General features: G+C 44.7%; 1 protein-coding gene across 2 annotated transcripts in view; it reads left to right on the top strand.

The window, feature by feature from the left end:
- MYO15A (myosin XVA) overlaps positions 1 to 20,693 on the top strand; it is a 3,541,761-nt gene that overhangs the window by 3,309,754 nt on the left and 211,314 nt on the right. For both annotated transcript variants that reach the window (XM_069645706.1, XM_069645705.1), the window contains one exon: positions 471 to 604. In XM_069645706.1, the coding sequence (XP_069501807.1) occupies positions 471 to 604 (134 nt within the window). The remainder of the gene's footprint in view (positions 1 to 470; positions 605 to 20,693) is intronic.

Raw genomic sequence — 20,693 nt, 5'->3', positions numbered from 1 at the left:
TCGCCAGGTCACGTCTCCTTCCTAGGTGGCTCCGCCGCCGTAGGTCGCCACGGGCCATCACGGACCGCCCTGCCTCGCCGAGCGGCACCGCCGTTCTCCACAACCCCTCCTCCGACACACGGTGGTCCGTTCACCTTTTTCGGGGGTCTGTAAGTGGGGTGGTGGGCACCTCGCACGAGACGGAGTCTGGAGAGCGCCGTCAGCACGTCTACTTTGTGCTGGCGGCCATCTTGGAATCCATTTTATTAGAAGTTTTATAATTGTATGTGGGTGGGTGTCAGAGATTGAGGGGGGCTCATTCGGGAGTCTGGACTGTCATGTTTGCTTCTCAATCATGTTAACACTGTTAATAAAAATATATTCTGAAAAAAGATTAAAACAATCTTTAAGGAGGTGTGTGCGTGTTGCCATTCTTGTTGGATGAATGTTTGCTTTTGTTTAAATTTGTCCTTTTTTTTCTCTTTCCTCAGCCGTGAAGTGCAAGATTATGTGCCTGGACAGTTTTACAAGATGCTGAAGCCCCAGCCCTGGCTCAACATGGTGATGCAACACATGCAGCAGATCCAGGCACTGAGCCCGCACCAGGCCAGGGCGCAGTTTTTAGGTGAGAGGAGGAATACATTGCTTATAAATCCATTTAAAACGCAGCCATATTTGTCGAAATTCATGGTATTGACATGAGCATTATACTCACTCCAAATCTGTCTCTATTCTGAAGTGGGTGAAAGGATTGGAGGGGAGCTTTCCAACTGCAAAAGCTCCTAAAATCTTTTGTTGTGGAAGTGTCACTGTGAGGATTTCTAAAAAGTGTGCCACTTTCTTATTTGCTAAAGGCTCGCTGAGCTTTTAGTAAATAAGAAATGCGGTGCTATAGACGGATCTATGTGATCACTGCCTGCAGGGATGCCCAAAGTGGCATCACAAAAAGTGATGGAACATGACCTTTCACCCCTCGACAAAACAGGAAGTGGCATCACATAGCATTGTTCCTAAGTACACTATGAAAATTATGGTTTCGGTATCACTGTAATGTGATCTGCATTTCATACAAGAATAGATCACCGTATGTATCGTTAATATCAGTGTGTGTAGGCCTATACTACCAAATTACTGTGAATGCAAGCAGACGTCCAAGGCCAAATGATAATGATGTGTTATTATATAAGCACTTGCGCTTAAGCGCTTTATACAGAACAGCTATATACATACAATATCACCCAACTGTGTTGGTACTCATTTATAGACCGCAGAAGGATGAAAGGCTGAGTTGGCCTTGCCGGGATTCAAACCTGCAACCAGCAGATCACATACCAATCGCAGCAGCAATCGCTCAACCCACTGAGCTATCTACCGGGCTATAGCCATCTTTCCGGCTATAGTAAAAAATGAGCAATTTCATGTCTGAATGTTCTCAAAGACAGCAAATTACACTCTGTATTGGATACCATTAAACTGGTAAGTGAGATTTAACAGCAGGCCTGTTCATCTGCAGGTCTGGTGCAAAGTTGGCCTGCATGGATCTACTTTTAAGGCTTCAGAGGTTGGCAAAATACATATCATTGGGAGGGTTCATAACACTGTATTAAAGAATTAAGAGTAGCGCTGGCGAATGCAGCGCACTAAAACGGCATCCCGTACTCTGGGCACTCTTTACCTGATACATGCAAACAAACATCCTGAACAGCAGCATGCCAGGGAGATAGTCAAGATAGACACATTACAACAAAGCATTAATTGTGGCACAATTAAATCAAGGCCCACTTTATGTGCTATGGTCAAACATTTCTACACTGTACACAAGCTTTTAGGCACAAGGATTTTGTCAAGTGACCCAGGACACCGAGATGGACTGTCTTGTGATGATCGTAAAAGAGACAACAGCAGAAAAAAAAATACTATAACTGCAATTTGCGAAAAGCGAAATACATAGAGCCTCGTTACGAGTTATGCAGTAAGTGATCAAATTAGCGGTAACTCAATTACCTCCAATTTTACCACTACTCCAAATTATGAGGTTGGTTCTTGAGTTGAGGATTTACCTCCAGGTAAACCCTGGAGGTAAATCTTTCCAATCAATGCTGAAAAATCTGCCGAATTGAAGGAATTACTGCAGTGGTATTTCCGCCATGGTAATTCTGCAAAAAAAGCCACATTGGGTCCAATGGACCCAAAATAAATGGGGAATTACACTGCCACCACCACTTGTAATCAGGCGGAAATTCCATCTGACCTAGTGGCGGTAACAGTAATTCCTCAGGGCAACGTTTTGGTGGATTTACTGCTCAATTTCCGCCTAAATCTTAATGAGGCCGAAATGGATACTTATTCTACTCTAAAGAGGCCTGAGCAAGAAAGCCAGTCACTCCAGAAACAAAGAGCTACAGCCAAGGAGCTTCCATTTGCTAGGGTTAGCAAGGGAGACCACAGGGCAATCAAGGTACCAATTTCTTTCACATTGTTCTTGATCTGGTAGCACTGATCCAACAAGGTGCACCTATAAGTTTATTTAAATTCACTGTTGATAGTTAATATTTAGTTACTTAGATTGACCTTTTGAAGGAAATCGAGTTCACCTCTACAACCCCAATAGTCTTAGTTTACCCTGTTGCTACACCGACTCTAGAGGTTGCATCACACGAGATACTTTTAGAACATATCATTTTCAAAAATGGGTCACTTACAACCAATAGAGCTGAAACATTGGCATTCTCTGAGGAGGAGGCTAATAGAATATTGAAACTCATTAAAACTACCGAAAAGGAACTTGGTGCCACTGCCAAACCAGAAGAACTTGTGTACCAACTGGAAAGGTTAATACGACGGAAATAAGTCAGAGATTACACGCTACGACACTGTCCCAATATTACAGATCCCAAAGGATCCTTAGTGGATTAAGGATGGACTTGGAGCCCACCCTTTGTAAAGAAAACCCTGTGTTTATCAAGAGATGGAGACTGATACTTAATAAATGCTCACTGGACTGAATCATTCTTACCATTGAGGAGTTATCAAAATCACTCACTACCATTGAGACAGACATTGAAACCACCAAGAAGTCGTTATTATCTTTGATTACAAAGGTTGAATTGTCACAGCTACTAGAGGAAATTAACAACAAATTGGATGATTATAAGACTGAAATTGAAACGAAGAAGATACGGAAACTTAGGAGGGATACCCTTGACTACAAGTTAGACATAGTTTATTCCTGGAAAGAATATTATTTCCACCGAGATAGCGCAAAAGGCGGGAGACAATAAGAACAAACTAGTCCCAAATACAACACCACCAACATCAGAAGCTTCCAGTACTGAATTTGACAATCCTCAAGAACAGTCTGAGCTAGTACAAGAAATAACTAAGGGTCCTAAAGAGATCAGCCAAATTCCAAGTACTTCTACAGCATCATTTGAATGCACAACCCACCAGTTACTCTTTTTTTTAGACCAAGTCAGGTCCGACGAAGCAAAAAGAAAAAATCCACAAAGAAAAGTGAATGTGCCTCACAAGAAGACCTAGTTGTCAATAATTCAAGTTGCAAATTAAGTGATTCTGAACAGCTGAAACTACAGAAGGGACTGTCATTTGTGTCTCATTATACCATTACCTTATTAAAGGAGAACATTGATTTATTTAAATTAATACGGAAGATGAAGCTAAATGTGTTCTTCGATTTGATCGAGGTTACTGAAAGTAGAGGTCACTCAGAATTTCTGGAAATGAAACCTAAGAGCACTTTCTCACCACCAATACAAAACTGTATTCTGGATGCATTTAAAAAATCGGTACTAAAAGATTTTAAAAGACTCAACTTTCATAGAAAACAAAGCACGAACTTGACCATAAGAGAGAAACAAGTGTTGGATAAACTGTGGCAGAATCCAGAATTTATCATTAAGCCAGCTGATAAGGGCGGGGCTTTAGTGATTTTAGACACAGCCAAGTACAAGATGGAAGTCGAGAGGCAATTAGCAGATGTGGACACCTATCATGGAGGTATTTACTGATCCAACATAACAGGTAAAGGCAATCATTAAGAAGACACTGGATATAGCTGAGCTAGATGAGATAATTACATATAAAACTAAAGCTTTTATCACCAATTTACATTCTATTATGCCAGTCATTTATGTCTTACCTAAGATCCATAAACACTTACAGGATCCACCTGGTCGCCCAATTATAGCTATGGCAAACAGCTTACTGGAGCCTTTAGCTCAGTACTTCGATAAGATTATCCATCCTCTGGCACAGAAAGCCACAACTTACATTAAAGATGCCAACGACTTCCTGGCAAAACTTAACGCAATACATTTTGATGAAGCAACAGACATACTATTCTCGATGGATGTGACTAGCCTGTATACAAACATAACTCACCAGACCGCCTAGTGGCAATTGAATGGACACTTTTGAATACTAAAGAAAATCTGAAAAGTGATCTATTGTTTGTGATGAAGTTACTTACCATCGTGTTGAACTACAACTTTTTATGTTTGAAGACAGGTACTTCATACACATTTCTGGGACCTACATGGGGGCCGTAATGGCCCCCAGTTATGCAAATATATACATGGCTTACCTTGAGGAAACTAATGTGATTAATAACCCACGATGGAGAAACAAACTTAAATGTCTGGTCAGATACATTGACGATCTGTTTGGAGTATGGGCAGGAACTGAAGATGACTTAGAGGATTTCTTCAAATTCATGAATACTCTAGCCTTAAAGATAAAATGTATTCATAAGTGGAGCAGAACATCTATTGAATTCTTAGACGTGCTAGTCTATGTGAAAGAGAATAAACTTGAAACAACAGTGTTTACAAACAGTACGGACGGCATCTAGTTTCCATCCGAAAAAACTATCGAGAGCATCCCTTTGAGCCAACTAATGACATACAGGAGAATTGTGTCAGAAGAAAGTGAGTTTGATAGAAATGTGAAGGACCTTGCAAAGAAATTCCTGTTAAGAGGCTATGACCCAGCTGCAATACAGTCAGACACCAACAAGGTTTAAAGTACCACAAGAGTGGAAGCTCTCCAACCAAGCATTAAAAACAAAGACAACGACCTGGTTTATGTCACCACTTATTCACAGCAGAGTGGACAAATGAAGAAGATTGTGAAGAGGAATTGGGAAACTTTATCCTTGGACCCCAAGTTGGCTAAATTATTTCCAATACCACCTTTGTTTGCCTATAATAAGAGCAAGTCTGTACGCGACCATCTGATCAAATCGGATTTTAGTCTCAAGAGAACCCAAACTAAGTTATTCAAAGGTACTATCCCGTGCAACAATTGCAATTGTTGCCACACTATAATCAAGGGGAATTATGTGAGTCATCCATAAAAGGGGAATAAGATTCCTTTGAGACATACCTCTACATGTGATACCTAGAATGTCATATATGGCATAAAATGTCCTTTTGGCATATATTATGTTGGCCTCACCGGAAGAGAAGCTAAAGTCACATGGGGAGAACATAAATCTAATGTATGCCAAACATCCACCAAGTCCCCTGTGGCCCAGAACTTCAAAGAACTAAAACATTCAGTGGCTCAGATACAATGTATTATTTTGGAGCAGGTTCAGTTGCCAAGACGTGGTGGTAATTTACAGAAACTTTTACAGCAAAGAGAAATGTATTGGATAGATAAACTCCATGCACCCCAAAGTGATGAATCTGGATTGGGATTTATACTGTTACTTATGAATTAAATATCACCCTGAGAAGATATATATACTGTGTCAGAATCGGCTGATGTATTAGACTAATTGTTTGTATGTGTATCAACTTATTGTACTATCTCCCCCTATGATATGGGATGGCACACGAGTACTGTATGTTCCTTAGAATACCTGTATTAAGTGCATCAGATTAGATAGTTTTCTATTTAATGATAAATGTACAACTAATATATCGCAGTTAACTATTATGGCTGAGAATTATGGGATTCTAACACATACCGGTATAACAATTCGACTCGGATTGTCAACATGATGAGAATGTATGTTACAATACAAAGTACTAACAACAAATATAAGATCTTGAATGCACGTTGGGTATTTTGCAGTAGAAGTGTGACATTACCATAATTGTAACTAGGCTCCAAAATCGAGTATAAGGTAACCACGTGAAGCCTTAATCTTTATATATTAATAAGTAGTGTCATGTAGATCATTTCCAAGGAATATTGAAGCAAGTGAACACAGCACTAGCCATCCGATCTCAGTCTGTACAACCGCAAGATACCCGACACAGAATCAGCTACATATACTTATAGTTACTCCCAAGATGGCAGGCTGGAAGCGCCACGTAATCACTAGCTTACTTCTTGAACCAGTTCAGAGCCGTTGCTTAGCGACGAAACAAAAGCAGAGGAAACTCGCTTCTGGTTAAGAAATCTCTAGAGACCAAGAGCTGAGCTGAACCTAATTTAAGTGCTATGACATTCGCGATTAATGAGATAGTGTTGCAGAGACAAACATACTTTCAAGTTAATCATAATTCAATAACTTAGAGCCACGCATCTAGTTATTTTCAGCACATCGCATTCACGCTGATCGATAACGATGAAACCGCCAAGCACAGGAATCCGTAATACTAACGGGCAACTCAGTTGTCAGTATCAGTTAATAGAACCATTTGGGACACACGCTAGTGGCTCCAGGTAAGACATCTTTTCTCTAGCTTTAAATGAGCATTGGATTTGGACACTATTTTTAAATAGGCAAGTTAGACGACTTTGCCTGACAGAAACATATACTTACATTACAGAGGCGGCATGGTACCGAACGATTTTAAGAATCTCGGACCGATTTGAAGGGGGAACTACATGTGTAATACACACCATTGCGAACCACGCTCAGTCAAAATCTACGATATGAGGTACGCTATATAAGGCACCGGAGTCTCGTGCAATTACATTTCTGTTGAAAAAGACTTTAATCTTAGTCAATATGTAATTACAGCATTTTTTATCTGCACACCATAAGTCCTAGAAGATTTAATGATGCTAGGAAATATCTAACCTTTCTCAAGGACGTGAAGCACCCGCCGCACATTGGGTTAGTGTATTTCAATTACTTAGACAGTCAATCTTCCCTAATTTTGTCGAGCTTGGTTGGTCTCTCAGTGGGACACAGCGGTTATTCAGCGACTTGTCCCGCTGGAGACCAACACTTTTAACATCATACTTTGACACGCCTAGTAACTCTAAGCCCTCCCCTGTTTATCCACAGAAGTCGAATCCAAGTTGAATAAGAAAGAGTGAACAATATCACTCTTATATGAAAACGCAGTGATGCTAATGCTTAACCCTTTCCGGTTTGAATTTATGTTGAGTAATAGGTGAATTAATACATCAAACTAAACCAAATCTACCTTCGTTATAATATCAGAATTATATGCCCCAGATACCTATACCTGAAGAAGGGCTTACTGCCCGAAACACACAGTAGAAGATAGGTGGACCTTTTGGTCCCTGTGTAAATGAGACATCTCCTATCAAAATATCTGGAAACTGCTAAATTGAGAATTCTATGTTATTTTGGAAATTGTTCAAAACGTCACTGAATACTTTTTGCCCTTTGTTTCTTTATCTATCAAGCAATGTTCATGAACCATTATGAGTTCTAATTACTGTATTGTGTGATTAACTTGTAATTTGTTGAATAAGTGCAAAAAAACGTTTTCCTTTACTAAATTCATTTTGTATGAATACAATTGAGTGCTTTTTTGAATACCCAAGAATTTTTCTACAACGTTTTTGTTTGTTTGTGTGCCCTTGTTTGTACCTCGTGGCAATCGCGGTGCCAATTTCTTTCACATTGTTCTTGATCTGGTAGCACGGATCCGACAAGCAGCACCTATATGTTTATTTAAATTCACTGTTAATAGTTAACATTTCGTTACTTAGAGTGACCTTTTGAAGGAAATCGAGTGCACCTCTAAAACCCTAATAGGCCACAGGGGTAGCCAGGAGACGTCAGGGGTTGCAGCTGCGACCCCTGTTCACCCCCAAATGACGTCCCTGACTGTGTGCCCAAAAATACTGCATTCAGAAATTCTGTATGCAAAAATGCAGGCGCGTAGTAGTCAAATATATATGTGCCATTGTAGAATGACACAATCGCTGCCCAGCAAGTGCGGGGGAGACCCCGAAACCCCCAAACTGGTTATACCACACATGGAGAGCAGGGGACACCTCCGCAGCCCCCGATCCCCTTGTGCGATATAAAGGGGATTTTTTTTATATATGCTAAACCTGGGCGTTACTAGGAGAATCCCCTCACATTGCATGCCCTACATAAGTGACGATTGCTATAGCTGTTGTCTGGCCTTTAATCAGGAGCATGCAAAATCCAAGCCGCTGCATTCTTACTTTAACAGAATATGGTGCTTTTAAGAAAGTGTTCTTTCTCGCACTGCAGAATCAAGCCCTCAGAATCCTGTGGTAAATCCACAGGACAGAGCAGTGTTAACGGTATCTGACTTTGGCTGCAATTCACCAGATTTACTGACGAATTACCATCAAACTTGGAATGAGGCAGAACAGCTTAAATCGAGAATTGCCTTACTAAAAAAGAATGCGGGTGGGGGCGCTGTTGAGCAGCCAAACAAGATGACCGCTTGAGTGAGGAGCTCCAGTCTTGTGCAATCCGTAACGTTAATAAATCTGAATAAGCCTGTTTGTACTGCAGACTACTTATGCCGGTGCACTGGTGAGGAGCTTGTGCACCTACCGACCCAGTCTGGTGAAGAACTGAAGCGCGGACACTGAGCGGTGATCCATTGAAAATCTGCTGCTGCCAGTCACTGATCGGTGGTGTAGGGGTGTGTGTCAGGATCTGAAGTACCTTCCCGTTCCCTCTGCTCACCTGAGCCTTCAAAAGTATCCTTGGAGTTTTCAGATTCCTTCTTCCTTCTGGTCTTCCTAGTTTCTGTGAGCTTCTTTTCCTTTTTAACGTGCAAATAAGGGCGAGCTCCCTCGGAGGCCAACGTGACCTGCAGGGGAACAGGATCAAGGGAAACTCCGAGGAGCAAGCTCACAAAATGTCCAGGGAAAAAGCCTGATGCAGAGGAAAAAAACCCTGATGGAGATGTGTGCAGTGGAGTAACTTTGCTGAAAATGTTGTTCGAAAGAATTTGGTTGAATGTAAGATTTTACTGAATTCAGTCACCACCATTAGTTCGAAGCCGAAGACACCGAACATGAAGAGCTGGGGTTGTGGGGGTGTCCCCTGCCCCCCATAGTCAGTATTTTTGGCTTCGGCGGTTGCAGGTGTGTCCCCTGCTTCATCAGCATTGGTGGCGGGGGACCCAACAAAAGAAGAGAAGAAAAAGGGACTCTGCAGCGTTAGTTCCAACCCACGTTAGATGGATGGATCTGACGCTGCAGGGCGCAGGAGAGGCGGCGGATGGAGAAAAGGTAAGTGGAGGGGAGGTTTATGGGTGTAGTGGCAGTTTGGGGGGACATGGGTTTGGTTTTTTGTACCGAGGTAAAAACGTATTCACAGCGAAAATGACAACGGTCAATTTCGCCATGATTTTAAACCTTGGACAAACAACCTAAATCCCTGAGGGATAACACTAGACCACAGGAGTCCATTGCTGACGCTCTGTTATAACTTTCATAAGACTGGTGGCCTATCTTTAAAATTCAATTGGACCCCACACATCTTCAGCCAGCCTGCCATGACCCAGTGACACAACATAACATTCACAAACTTAATTCCAATACAACATATACACAATGAATTATTTATCATTCATTCAAACACAAAAGTCAACATACATATGCTTGCATACACTATCATTCACACACAAATGCACCCATCACCTCCAATGACATACATATACACTAACACATGGAAACAGTGGTGCAGTGTCCATTGAGCAGACCAGACTTTTTCACCCCCTGATCCCTGAAATTTTGGGCTAAATTGACTTGACCTAGCGGAACTATAAAGCCATGGCTGAAAGGAACAGATTCACTGGAATGTCTGCAATTGCCTTTATTTTTCCTTTCATTCAAAGGCAGAAGCCATCGGTTAATGCAGTGCAGTGGGTAACCAAGCATACTTAGTATCAATTTTCAAATGCCATATATCTCCAAACCTGGGTTCTGCACAGCACCTTATATGTGTATGTGCTGATAGATTTTTTCTACACAATTCGGACTGATTAAAATTAAGGTATGTATTCCTGTGTTCAAATGGCTCCAAGCAGTGAAGTACCAAGCCGGGAGAGGCAGGGGGGGCAAGCTGCCATGGCTCTTTTATGAGCCAGACTGGGACATTTGTCATTGGGACACCTCTTCCGTTCGGCACATCAAAGAGGGTGCCCAACGGCAAAGGTGTCCCGCTGGACAATGTGTGCTGAGCAATTCCTGCTCAGCAGGCTCCTTCTCCTGGCAGCAGGACACCTTACTCGTTTCGAATAGTAGAGGTGTCCCGCTGTCAGGACAATGTCCCAAGGAGTTCCGGGCAGCACAGGGTCCTCACGTTGCTCTGTATCAACAGAGCATTATAATGGTGGCCATTAGGCACTGATGGGACTGAGGGGGGTACTATTAGCAGGGACTTTTGTCCCTTTAGAAATGGGAATGGGAGGGAGAGATCAGAAGTGAGAAGGGAGCATAATGTTCCATGCTTTATGAAATAATGACTATGGCTTTAAAACCCAAGGGGGATTTGTTAGGCTCACATTAATCTACATGATGCTATTGTGACCTTGCATGCAGAATGGGGAGAATAAAACAAAAGCCATACTCCGATTGCTCAACATATTTCTATGACAATGTATATAGAATATGGTTAGTTTACTATGAAAGGCTAGTTTATTATGTAATGTGGTTTGCTTCCAAGGCATTGCTATAAATAATTATTTAAGCACATGAAATGTAAAGCAAAATCTTAATAAATATATATATCAACTAAACCTTGAAAGATGTGTGTGTTCGCTTAAATCGTCCACATCCCAGTTTCACCATTTAACAAAGTGTGCGATCCTGAGTAAATCATTCAATCACATTGTGCCTTATCTGCATCTCTGCAAGTGACTCTGATTCACTTCAAAGCTCATGTTAATGTATCATGTTATAATGGAAAAGTTATTTGTCACTTAGCTTATTTATGGCAACATATTCTAAAGTCACTTCCATGGTGCCTCCAAGTATCCAAGACTGATGATGTGCCTTGCAATGTCCTTTTCTATGAAGTCACTTCTGTTGGTGCAATCCATATAATAATTAGAATGTTTGCATGTGTTTTGCCTCAGGGGGCTTGGACAGAGCTCTAATAGGTGAGTTTCCTGCATCTGGAATGATCCTGCAGTTTTTTTCTTTTTTTGTTGTGTGTTAAAATGCCATCTTCCACTAATGTTACCAAAAAAGTCGATTTGGGCAGGGGTGGGCGGTTTGGGGACACCAATGAGACCATGTGGAATGCCACACACTTAATTTCGTTACTCACCCCCCCACCCACCCACTCTTACAATGCTGGATACTCCCCTGCTTAGTTTGGTAAGTGAAGCAGTTTTTGGTGGCCTGCAACCTGAACCATAACACCCATTTACTAATTTGCACCAAACCGTCCTGAAAAAGTGTCTGCAAAACCGGAAATAATTTTTGCCAGTTTGGTGAAGATTATTTTTGGTGGCGGGGGAAAATTTATACAGGGCCCCTAAAAGTGTGATTTTAAGACAAAATCCCATATGGTTCCTTCTATGCAGCTAGAGCAAAAACTGCTTAACAAAAGTTCACCATGTTTGAAATGTGTATAGCACTCAAATTCATTTCACAGAATTTGCAGAGTACTACAGTTTTGGTTCACAGGTTTTCTCAGCTTGACTCTTTCCATTCTACTTGGGGAGAGCACACCTTCCCCCAACTTCATTTAGAAATTAGGATGGTGGTGCTTTAGTAGCATCTGAAAAGTGCCAAGACTAATTTTAGAGGCGTTGCAGAGCTGTGGCTTGCCACAGACAATGCTCCATTTATTATTGTTAGTGTGTCCTCATACCTGGGGCCTTAATGTGTACTGTGAGCTCTGCTCACAATGTCCAAATGTGGCACACGCCCTCACTAGTGTCAGCCCGCAGCCCAGCCCCCCAACAAATATATAGAAACATAATTAAACATTTTCTTTTTTAAATAGTACCTCTGCTCTGCTTTCAAATGCTGCCTGGGCCACGTCTCATGTTACACCGACCTAACCTCTTCGCACTCACGCACCTGCACACAGAAACCAGCAAGCTGAATGAGCTTCCTCGTTCCTGTCTGTGTGTCGCACGAACACAAAGTCGGAAATAGATTCTCTGCGCAGTGACCCCTGGAAGTGCTGCTGCTAGCGTGGCAGCACAGGCGCCAGGCCCTGCAACACCCAGCACAGCACCCTGGCTGCTGACTTTGAGTCAGGCCAGCCAGGGTGAGGGACTGAGCCATGCAGGGCATCCCAGCCCTGAATGTGTTGTAGTGTGGCTGCCAGGCATCTCAACATTATGTAATGAGACAGCGCAAGCCTTGCTGGGCACCCCAGCTGGGCTTGCGCTGTCCAATTACATCACTGATGACTGCGGCCCCCCTGCCCTCCCTCCAAAAGATGGGGGGGGACAAAAAGGCATGCAACAGAAGTTGGGGGGGACAAAACCCCCTGTCCCCCCTATAATTACGCCCATGGATGTGTGCTCACTTTTGACTTGTAAGACTCGCCGTTGTCTTGAAGTAATATTTCCTTCTCAACAGGTGTTGTAATGTCCTTCCATACACCAGGAAGCAGATAAGTGAGGTGACATGAAGACTGGTATTCCTTTACAAAAAGGCAGAATATAACAATCTTCAAAGAGGATGCAAGGTTGGCTGAAAAGGTGGATCCACTGTTCCCCGTAATCAGAATATCCGATGAAAGGAATCTAGGTAAGATAGAACCAAAAGAAATATATAACCTACTGAAGGACAGTCAGCGGGAAGGTAGGAGAAAAAACTAGTAGGCCACCAAGTACGAACAGGCAAGCGAACCCGAGCCGTAGAAAACAAAGGGTTGTATTTAAAAATGGAATTCGGAAAGGGCAGGTCCACGTGAGAGGCAGGCAAGTATAGAAAGGAAGGAATATCAGAGCTACAAAGAATATGCTCGAACAAAGTTCAGAGCGAACCGTGTTGGCAACGGTCAAAAAAGCCCTAAAGAGAAAGGGAAATAAAGCCGAACACGGTACGCCATTGAAAAGTAAAAGGCAAGCAAGCGAGAGAGATGTGAAACGAGCAGTTTACATTTCGATACCAAGAAAAGGGGATATCGAAAGTAAAACAAGAGTGTCGCGAGCATGGCAACAAGAAGGATAGAGATAGTACGAGATCAAAGATGCAAAACGGCAGAAGCCTAGCAAGGAACAGAAAAGGACGAAAGAATAAGAGAGAAAAAATGTTAAATGAACGATCACAGTAGAACGCTCGTACCAGGGCAGCAGTAACAGCGCAGGTCCAAGAACGGATACAACGCACAGCGTATCCGGAAGTCATCGTTCTTATTACCCTGGCGGCCATTTTAGGGGTAGACTAGACCGTTGAATATGGTTGGAGTGCACAATGCTACTCAATCGCCACTGATTCCAGCGCTTGCAAGGACGGAGCGTGACAGTGTGGACGGCTTGGCGCTCCACTGCCAGGGCCACCCTATGCCTTTCCGAGGCTGAGAGGACTGTTGCTCAACTTGACTTGAGCTAGTAAGGCACCAAACACTCTGACGGAGTGACCTTGGCCATGTACATCCTGGCTGGAGGAGTTCCGCGGCGATCCACGACCGGGGGCAGCACAGCACGGCCCGGGTCCCCCCCCCTCCCCGGAACATAATCTAGCACAGACCGCTGTCGGACAAGCTACAACTCCTGTGTTTGACGACTAACTCTGAGGGCCTCCTCTTGGAGGAGGTGCTGCAGACAAGGAGACGCCAGGCTACAACTACTGAAAGTGGATGTGCGGTGTACGCTGGTGTGATCACGTATCCTGGACCAGCGGACTGCTTATTGAAATTCCTCTGCCTCGACCGGGCCTGGCTCCTGCAATCGTCCCGACATTGCACTTCAAGTGAGTCCTGTGGCCTTGTCTGGAAGCTGAGTCGTTACACCTGGAGTGATCGTGGTGTGCATATCCCAGCAGCCTGAGCCAGCCAAGCTGTTAACAAGTAAGATCTTGGCGCGCTGCGGACTGTGGTTGAGTGGGGGGCCCCCGGTCTCGACATTGAGTGGGCAGGGTGTGGGGCCCCCCGGTGAACTTTTGCCGGTGACGCTTGGTGCTGTCCATATCCCGAGACCTGCAGGGCAGGAGCCGCGTTGGTGTGCATGCGCTGGGTTGTCCCCCCTCATAGCACGGCACACTGAGGCAGGAGCCACAGGATTGATACGCCATAGCACTCGGGAGTGCTGGGGGCACAACCTGGTTACAATCAGATTCGACCCGTGGGTGGACCCATTAACCACACGCCCTACATAATGTGATCACAAACCCGTGATTATCAAGCACCTGGGAAGTGTTTCATTGCAACTACGTCACAAGGGATAAGCCAAGCTGCACGGCCTAGACAATATCGTTTGACATCTGGGGAGTAGGTGGATGTGCTCTCACATCGCAGTGAGTCACCTTGTGCCGTGTGGCAGGCAATATAGCGGCAGCAATGAGCGCCGTTGACTGCACAAACTTCATTGTACTACACGCCGAGGCCACACTCTGTGGGCACCAAAGGCAACATAGACCACAAACATAACGGGGCCTGCCCGGGTGCTGTGACTGTCATCCAGTCTCTCATCCGCTCCACGGAGCACAACACATTCTTTTAGCTTCCAGTGTGACGGCATTCACCTGGTGGGCCATTGGATCGGAGCGGGTGGCACATGAGGTCCGCCATGCGACACAGAAGAACTGGTTGATGCTGCTGCACGCCTTGTGCCCCTGACAAACTTGAGGCTCACACTGGGTCCGGCTGGCTTTGACCAACCCGTCGAAACGCTGCAGCTGTAAAAGGGTTAACATTTTACTGAGGGTACTCTATACAACTCTGATATCACTGAAAGAACTGAGTAAAATCGCAACAAGCCACATATTCCGGATAAACCGAGGGCCGAGGGGCCACTCGCTGGGCTTGGGCTCTCCACCAAGATTTCTACTCTACATTTAGATGCCTGTCTTCGTTGAGCGGCGCTGCACGGAGCGAACATCTACTACTGCTGCAAACAGCACGCCCCTATTGCATGTACAGTACAATCCGAGCTCTTGGGCCTCTGGACAGCTTTTCCGGTCCCTGGGCTATGCACAGGTTGCCCTGTCACTGGTGTTAGGCTGTAAAGCTCCTGGACAATGAGCTCCATTAGAAGATTGTCAAAGCCTATATTCATAGTTGCATACCGGGGGCCCCCCACCAGTTCTCCTCCACTGACAGCGAAGCAGTGCCCATTGTGGTGTCGACATGACGAAGGGATCTGCATCCAAAAAGAAAGGCCCCCATGGATACTTTCATGAGCACGCCAGGGAGGTGCCTGGACCCTGCTGTGGCCCCCTCCTGCGCAGGAACAATCATCCGCCTCTGGCGTTACCAGATATGACCACTTTCTCACCACAGTGCAAAACGGCTTCCTGGCCATAAATATGAAACTTAACGATATTGTCTCCACCATTAGTTCATTGAAGTCAAACTAAAAAAAAAGGGGCACGAATAACTGAAGTCGAGACGAGAGTGAACGAATCTGAGGACAAAATCACAAAGCACGATTGCGACATTGCACACCTACATCAGGAATTCAGCAAGTATGGAACAAATGTGACGACTTATAATCTTGCTCTTGTCAGAACAACATCTGTATAGTTGGGATTCCGGAAGCAGCCTGTAGAGGCCCAATGGAGGAGTTTGTCGAGAACTTGCTAAAAACTCTATTTGACTCCTAGATTCTCGCAGCATTTTTTAGTTGAAAGAGCGCACCGGGTCCTGGCCCCTGTCCCCAGACCCGGAGCCCCCCCTCGGACCACCCTTGCCAAACTACTAAACTACCGGGACCAAGACCTGCTTCTCTGTGTGGCAAGAGAAAAAAAGGACACTCTGGTATGAGTCGGCAGACATGCATATATAACCTGACTTTGCCGCAAATGTACTGTCCAAACGCAAATCATTTGACCCAGCCAAGAAGCTACTGCGGATCCGGCAAGTCCAATATGCCCTGCATTATCCGGCAAAACTGTGCATGCAGCACAGAATGAGGGCCCACTTCTTCAAGGATCCTGATGAAGCAATAGCATACATGGAAGCTAAGATTTCTATTCTGCTGCCGAGGAGAGACCGGGAAACCAGCGGGTGCTCCCCTTCGGGCAGCAATGACGCATATCTTAATAGACAGGCCTCTAAAGTTGTGATGCTACAAGAGATGCACGCCATGGGACCCATAAACGGCTCATTCGCTAAATCGTGGGGCCCACAACGTGGTTACACTACATACTCATCACAGGCTTATGACGTTTGTACATCATTCCATATTATTTCAAGAGAGCAAGCGTTGCATATACCAACAGGGAAGATATGTTATCTTATGGGGCATACTGGCTGGAGTGGATGCCGCACAGGTAAACACTTACAGCCCTAATGTGTACGATCCTCAGTTCTACGGCCGAATACTAGATAACCTAGTTGGGAACCCTCAATCGCAAGTCATATGGGGTGAAGACTTCAACCTAATTTTGGATTTTACTATGGACAGATCCAGAACCACACAGCGGGACTTGAGTGGGGCAGGCCGTATGCTACTGAGCGTGACCAAACACCTGGGCTTAGTAGACGCTTGGCGTGCCCGCAGCCCCACCTCACGCAAATACACATTCTACTTTACAGTTCACGACGCACACTCGAGAATATACTAGTGGTTGATACCTGGCACCGTCATGCCACAAGTGGAGGAGTTCAAAATACTTACCCGCACAATTTCTGCTTGTGACCTGGTTTGCGGCAGGCTGGCTCACCACTTGGACCAATCACACAAGAGTGCGACTTGAGTTACCATGGTAACTCAGTCCAGGGTGCCTAAACCCCCTCCCACACTCCCTGTGGTACCCAGACAGAGTGGCACCACTTTTGGAGGCTTCTGTGGAGAAGCCTGCCAAAAAGTGGAACAAAGGGCTCGACTTGGGTTGGAGTCACAGAAGAGAACACAAACGCCATTTTAGAATCGAGTCCTGGCAAAAAATACCAACTGGCGAATTAATATTAAATGAATAAACCGGCGGTATGTTCGAGGCTATGAGAATTAAATAATTAAAGTTGGTAGCCTCGAACAATGGGAAAATCCCATAGGAATATATTTGCGGTCGAATATAAAAAGTAGTATCCACTGCCACCAGCCAAAACTCGATCAGGGGGGATGGAGACGTGCCCCCTCGACTAACAGACCCCGGGGCAATCGAATTGCCCCGACCAGTACGTCCACAATATGATGGTTTGTACCGGTTTCTGTTACTAATTTGGGACAAGTAAAGCCAATGTTTGTTTGTTTGTTTGTTTGTTTATTTATTTGTATAGCGCTCCTGACCCAGAGGTATATGGGCGCTTAAGCATCAGGTTACAGGCATAGGTAGGAACATTTGTACAATTGTGCAGCATAAGTATAGTTACAAAATCAGTTATGAGAGCAGTTATAGTAGAATTAGTGACATGCATACATACAGTGCTAGTTAATTGTTAAGTAACCAGGTGATGATCTTAGTTCTGAAAGGTTGAAATGTAGGGGTAGATTTGATGTCCAATGGAATAGTGTTCCATAATTGTGAGGCTAGAACTGGGAAACTGGAGCCACCGGCTCTTTTGAGGGAGTATTTGGGCACTGTCAGTTGTAGTGTATTGGAGGATCTGGTGGTTCTAATATTCTGTCTTAAGATGAATTTATCGGTTAGATAAGGTGGGGCCAGGTGGTTAAGAGCTTTGTAGGTGAGGCAGATAGTTTTTAGGTCTATTTTTTGTTGGATGGAAAGCCATTTGCATGTGATTCTTGTGGCTGAGATATGTTCTCTTCTGGGAATATTAAGAGCGGCACAGAGTGCGTTGTTTTGTAGGACTTGCAGTTTGTTGACAACCGTTTTATTGGCACCTACATACAGGCTGTTGCAATAATCCAGTTTGGATTGTATAAGTGCTCTGGCTAGAGTAAGGCAATTGTTGGGGGATATCAGAGGTCTGCAGGCTCTAATTAGTTTCCCAGTGTAAGCAGTGGCTGAGGCAGTCATATTAATTTGTTTGGCGAGGTTGGTGTTAGTGTCGAGATAGAAACCAAGAGTTTTTACACTTTTGGCAGTGGGAATAGTGTTGCCGTCGATAATGAAGCTAGAGTAGCTCGGGCTGAGATTCCGGATAGTGTTGGGTGAGCCGACAAGGAGCAGTTCAGTCTTGTCATCGTTCAGGCAGAGGCCATGTGTGGCCATCCATGCCTGAACGATGGAGAAGACTTCGCCGATCCTGTTGACGTCCGCGTTGTAGTTGCCTGATAAAGTGAGGAGTATCTGGGTGTCGTCTGCGTAGTTGGTGTAGGTGACACCCAGATGGTCCAGTTTATCGAATAGGGGCTTTGTAAATATATTATACAAAGTGGGTGAAACACACGATCCTTGTGGGACACCGCAGGTAATGGGAATAGGGTCGGCTGCTGCTATGGGTGAGAAGACTCGCATGGTCCTATTGTCCAGGAAGGATTGGATCCATGTGACCGCTGAGTGGGAGAAGTGTGCTGCCGATGATAAGTGGTTGCACAAAATTTTGTGATCAACCAGGTCAAAGGCAGCGGAGAGGTCGAGGAGAAGCAGGATGGCAGCCCTCCCTTTATCTTTAATTTCGTCTATCTGGCTCTTGAGATCAACAAGGGCTGTTTCCGTCCCATGTTGGGGACGAAAGCCAGATTGGCGAGTACCTAGTAATAGGTTAGTTTCAAGGTAATCCTGAATTTGTAGATAGGCCACTCTGTCAAGAATCTTTAGTAAAAATGGGACAGTGGTAATGGGTCTATAATTTGTGGGTATGTCTGGGTCGAGGGTCTGTTTTTTTAGCAAGGGTAGGACCCAGGATTGTTTCAGATTACTTGGGACCATGTTGTTGGAAAACGACAAATTTATTAATTTGGTGATGAAGGGGGAGAGATCCCTGGCAGCATCCTTGATAATCTGTGCGGGGCAACTGTCCCCCTTGCAGTTCGAGGGTTTCAAGGATGCTATAATTTTTTGTTCTTCAGGTGTGGTGACCTTTTTGAAGGTGAAGCCTGAGCTAGTGGCGGTGGGTGGGGGAAGGGTGGGTCTGGAGGTGGGGTCATGAGTGAGCTGTTGCCGTTTGTTTCCAATTTTAGTTTGGAGCCCTGAGATTTTGTTGGCCAGGGCGTTCTGGATCCCTGTGCACCACGGTTTATCCTTTGTGCAGGTATCTTCGGGAGGAGTGGGGTTTTCTAATTCCTTTAAGATGTTAAAGAGCTCTTTTGTGCTTGAGCCTGCCTGTGAAATCCTGGAATTAAGAGATTCTTTCTTGGCACGTGTGATCTCATTTTTGTAGTGGGTGGAGATGTTGGTGAGGTTAGTTCTATTATCTACTGAAGGCACCGAATTCCATAGTAATTCGAGTTTGCTTTTTTGTAGTCGGAGAAGTTTGAGCTCTGGGGTGTACCATGTATTCAGGTGCGCTTTGGGTTTCCCTTTACGCATTTTCAGTGGGGCAATGGTGTCGATAGCTTTAGCCATGGAGCCAATGGTGACTTTACATGCCCTGGGAGACAGTAGTCAGTCCCAGGGTATGGATTCTATGGTGGGGTGTCACTATGACACCCCTGTGTTACTGCAAGGAGGGTGCTGTGTAACACACATAGAAAAAAACACATGAGACCCTATTGAGTAAAGGACCCCATAGCCCATAAAACACATTAGCAGTCAAAGGAACACCATAAATCATGTCCAAGAGTGGGAGAAAAAGAGTCTCACTCTTGGCAGGAGAAAAAAACAAACTCCAGAAATCCAGCAAAGCTGCTGGGGGACTCACTAGGTTAGGAAATTCAGCCTAAAGAGAGAATTCTCCCAAACAGCCCCCACTTGCTTGGTGGACCCAGCCTTCCTTGAGGCGCTACACAGAGGGACTGGGGAATTTTCCAGAGGAATGAAGGGACTGTGCAGCAACACAGAACAGTCTGGGAGGCCTTTAAGGCTTGGGTAAGGTCCTTTCCATGACAGCCAGGATATTGAGGGAATCCAGGCGGGAACTAAGTAGAGTAGAAGCCCACCTCAAGAAACTAGAAGTAGAATACAGCATCACACAGAATCATGCACACTTGGGTTACATTAAAGGCAATCTGTTGAGGTTCAGGGAACTTGCTGACAAAGAGGTTCAGATGCTCCACTACCCCATACTACCCCATACGAGCAAGGAAATATGGCAAAGCGGACAGACCAGGACGCCAATCGCCAATTGGCAAACGCGATCAGGGGTGAAAGAGGGGGACAACACCTCGGGAATCACTAGCCCATCCGGAGCCACTCTCAACACTCCGATGGCGAAGAAAGGTGAACAATGAATTCCACAGATTCTGTGAAGCCCTATATTCCAATTCTGACGAGCGCTCGCCCAACGAACTTGAGACATACCTAGATGAGATACCACTCTTAAAGCTCTCAGTGGAAGCCCAACTGGCCAT

Source organism: Ambystoma mexicanum, chromosome 2p (genome assembly GCF_040938575.1).
Source record: "Ambystoma mexicanum isolate Mex_15411 chromosome 2p, UKY_AmexF1_1, whole genome shotgun sequence".
Lineage (NCBI taxonomy): Eukaryota > Metazoa > Chordata > Amphibia > Caudata > Ambystomatidae > Ambystoma > Ambystoma mexicanum.
This window is presented reverse-complemented; position numbering and strand designations above follow the sequence as displayed.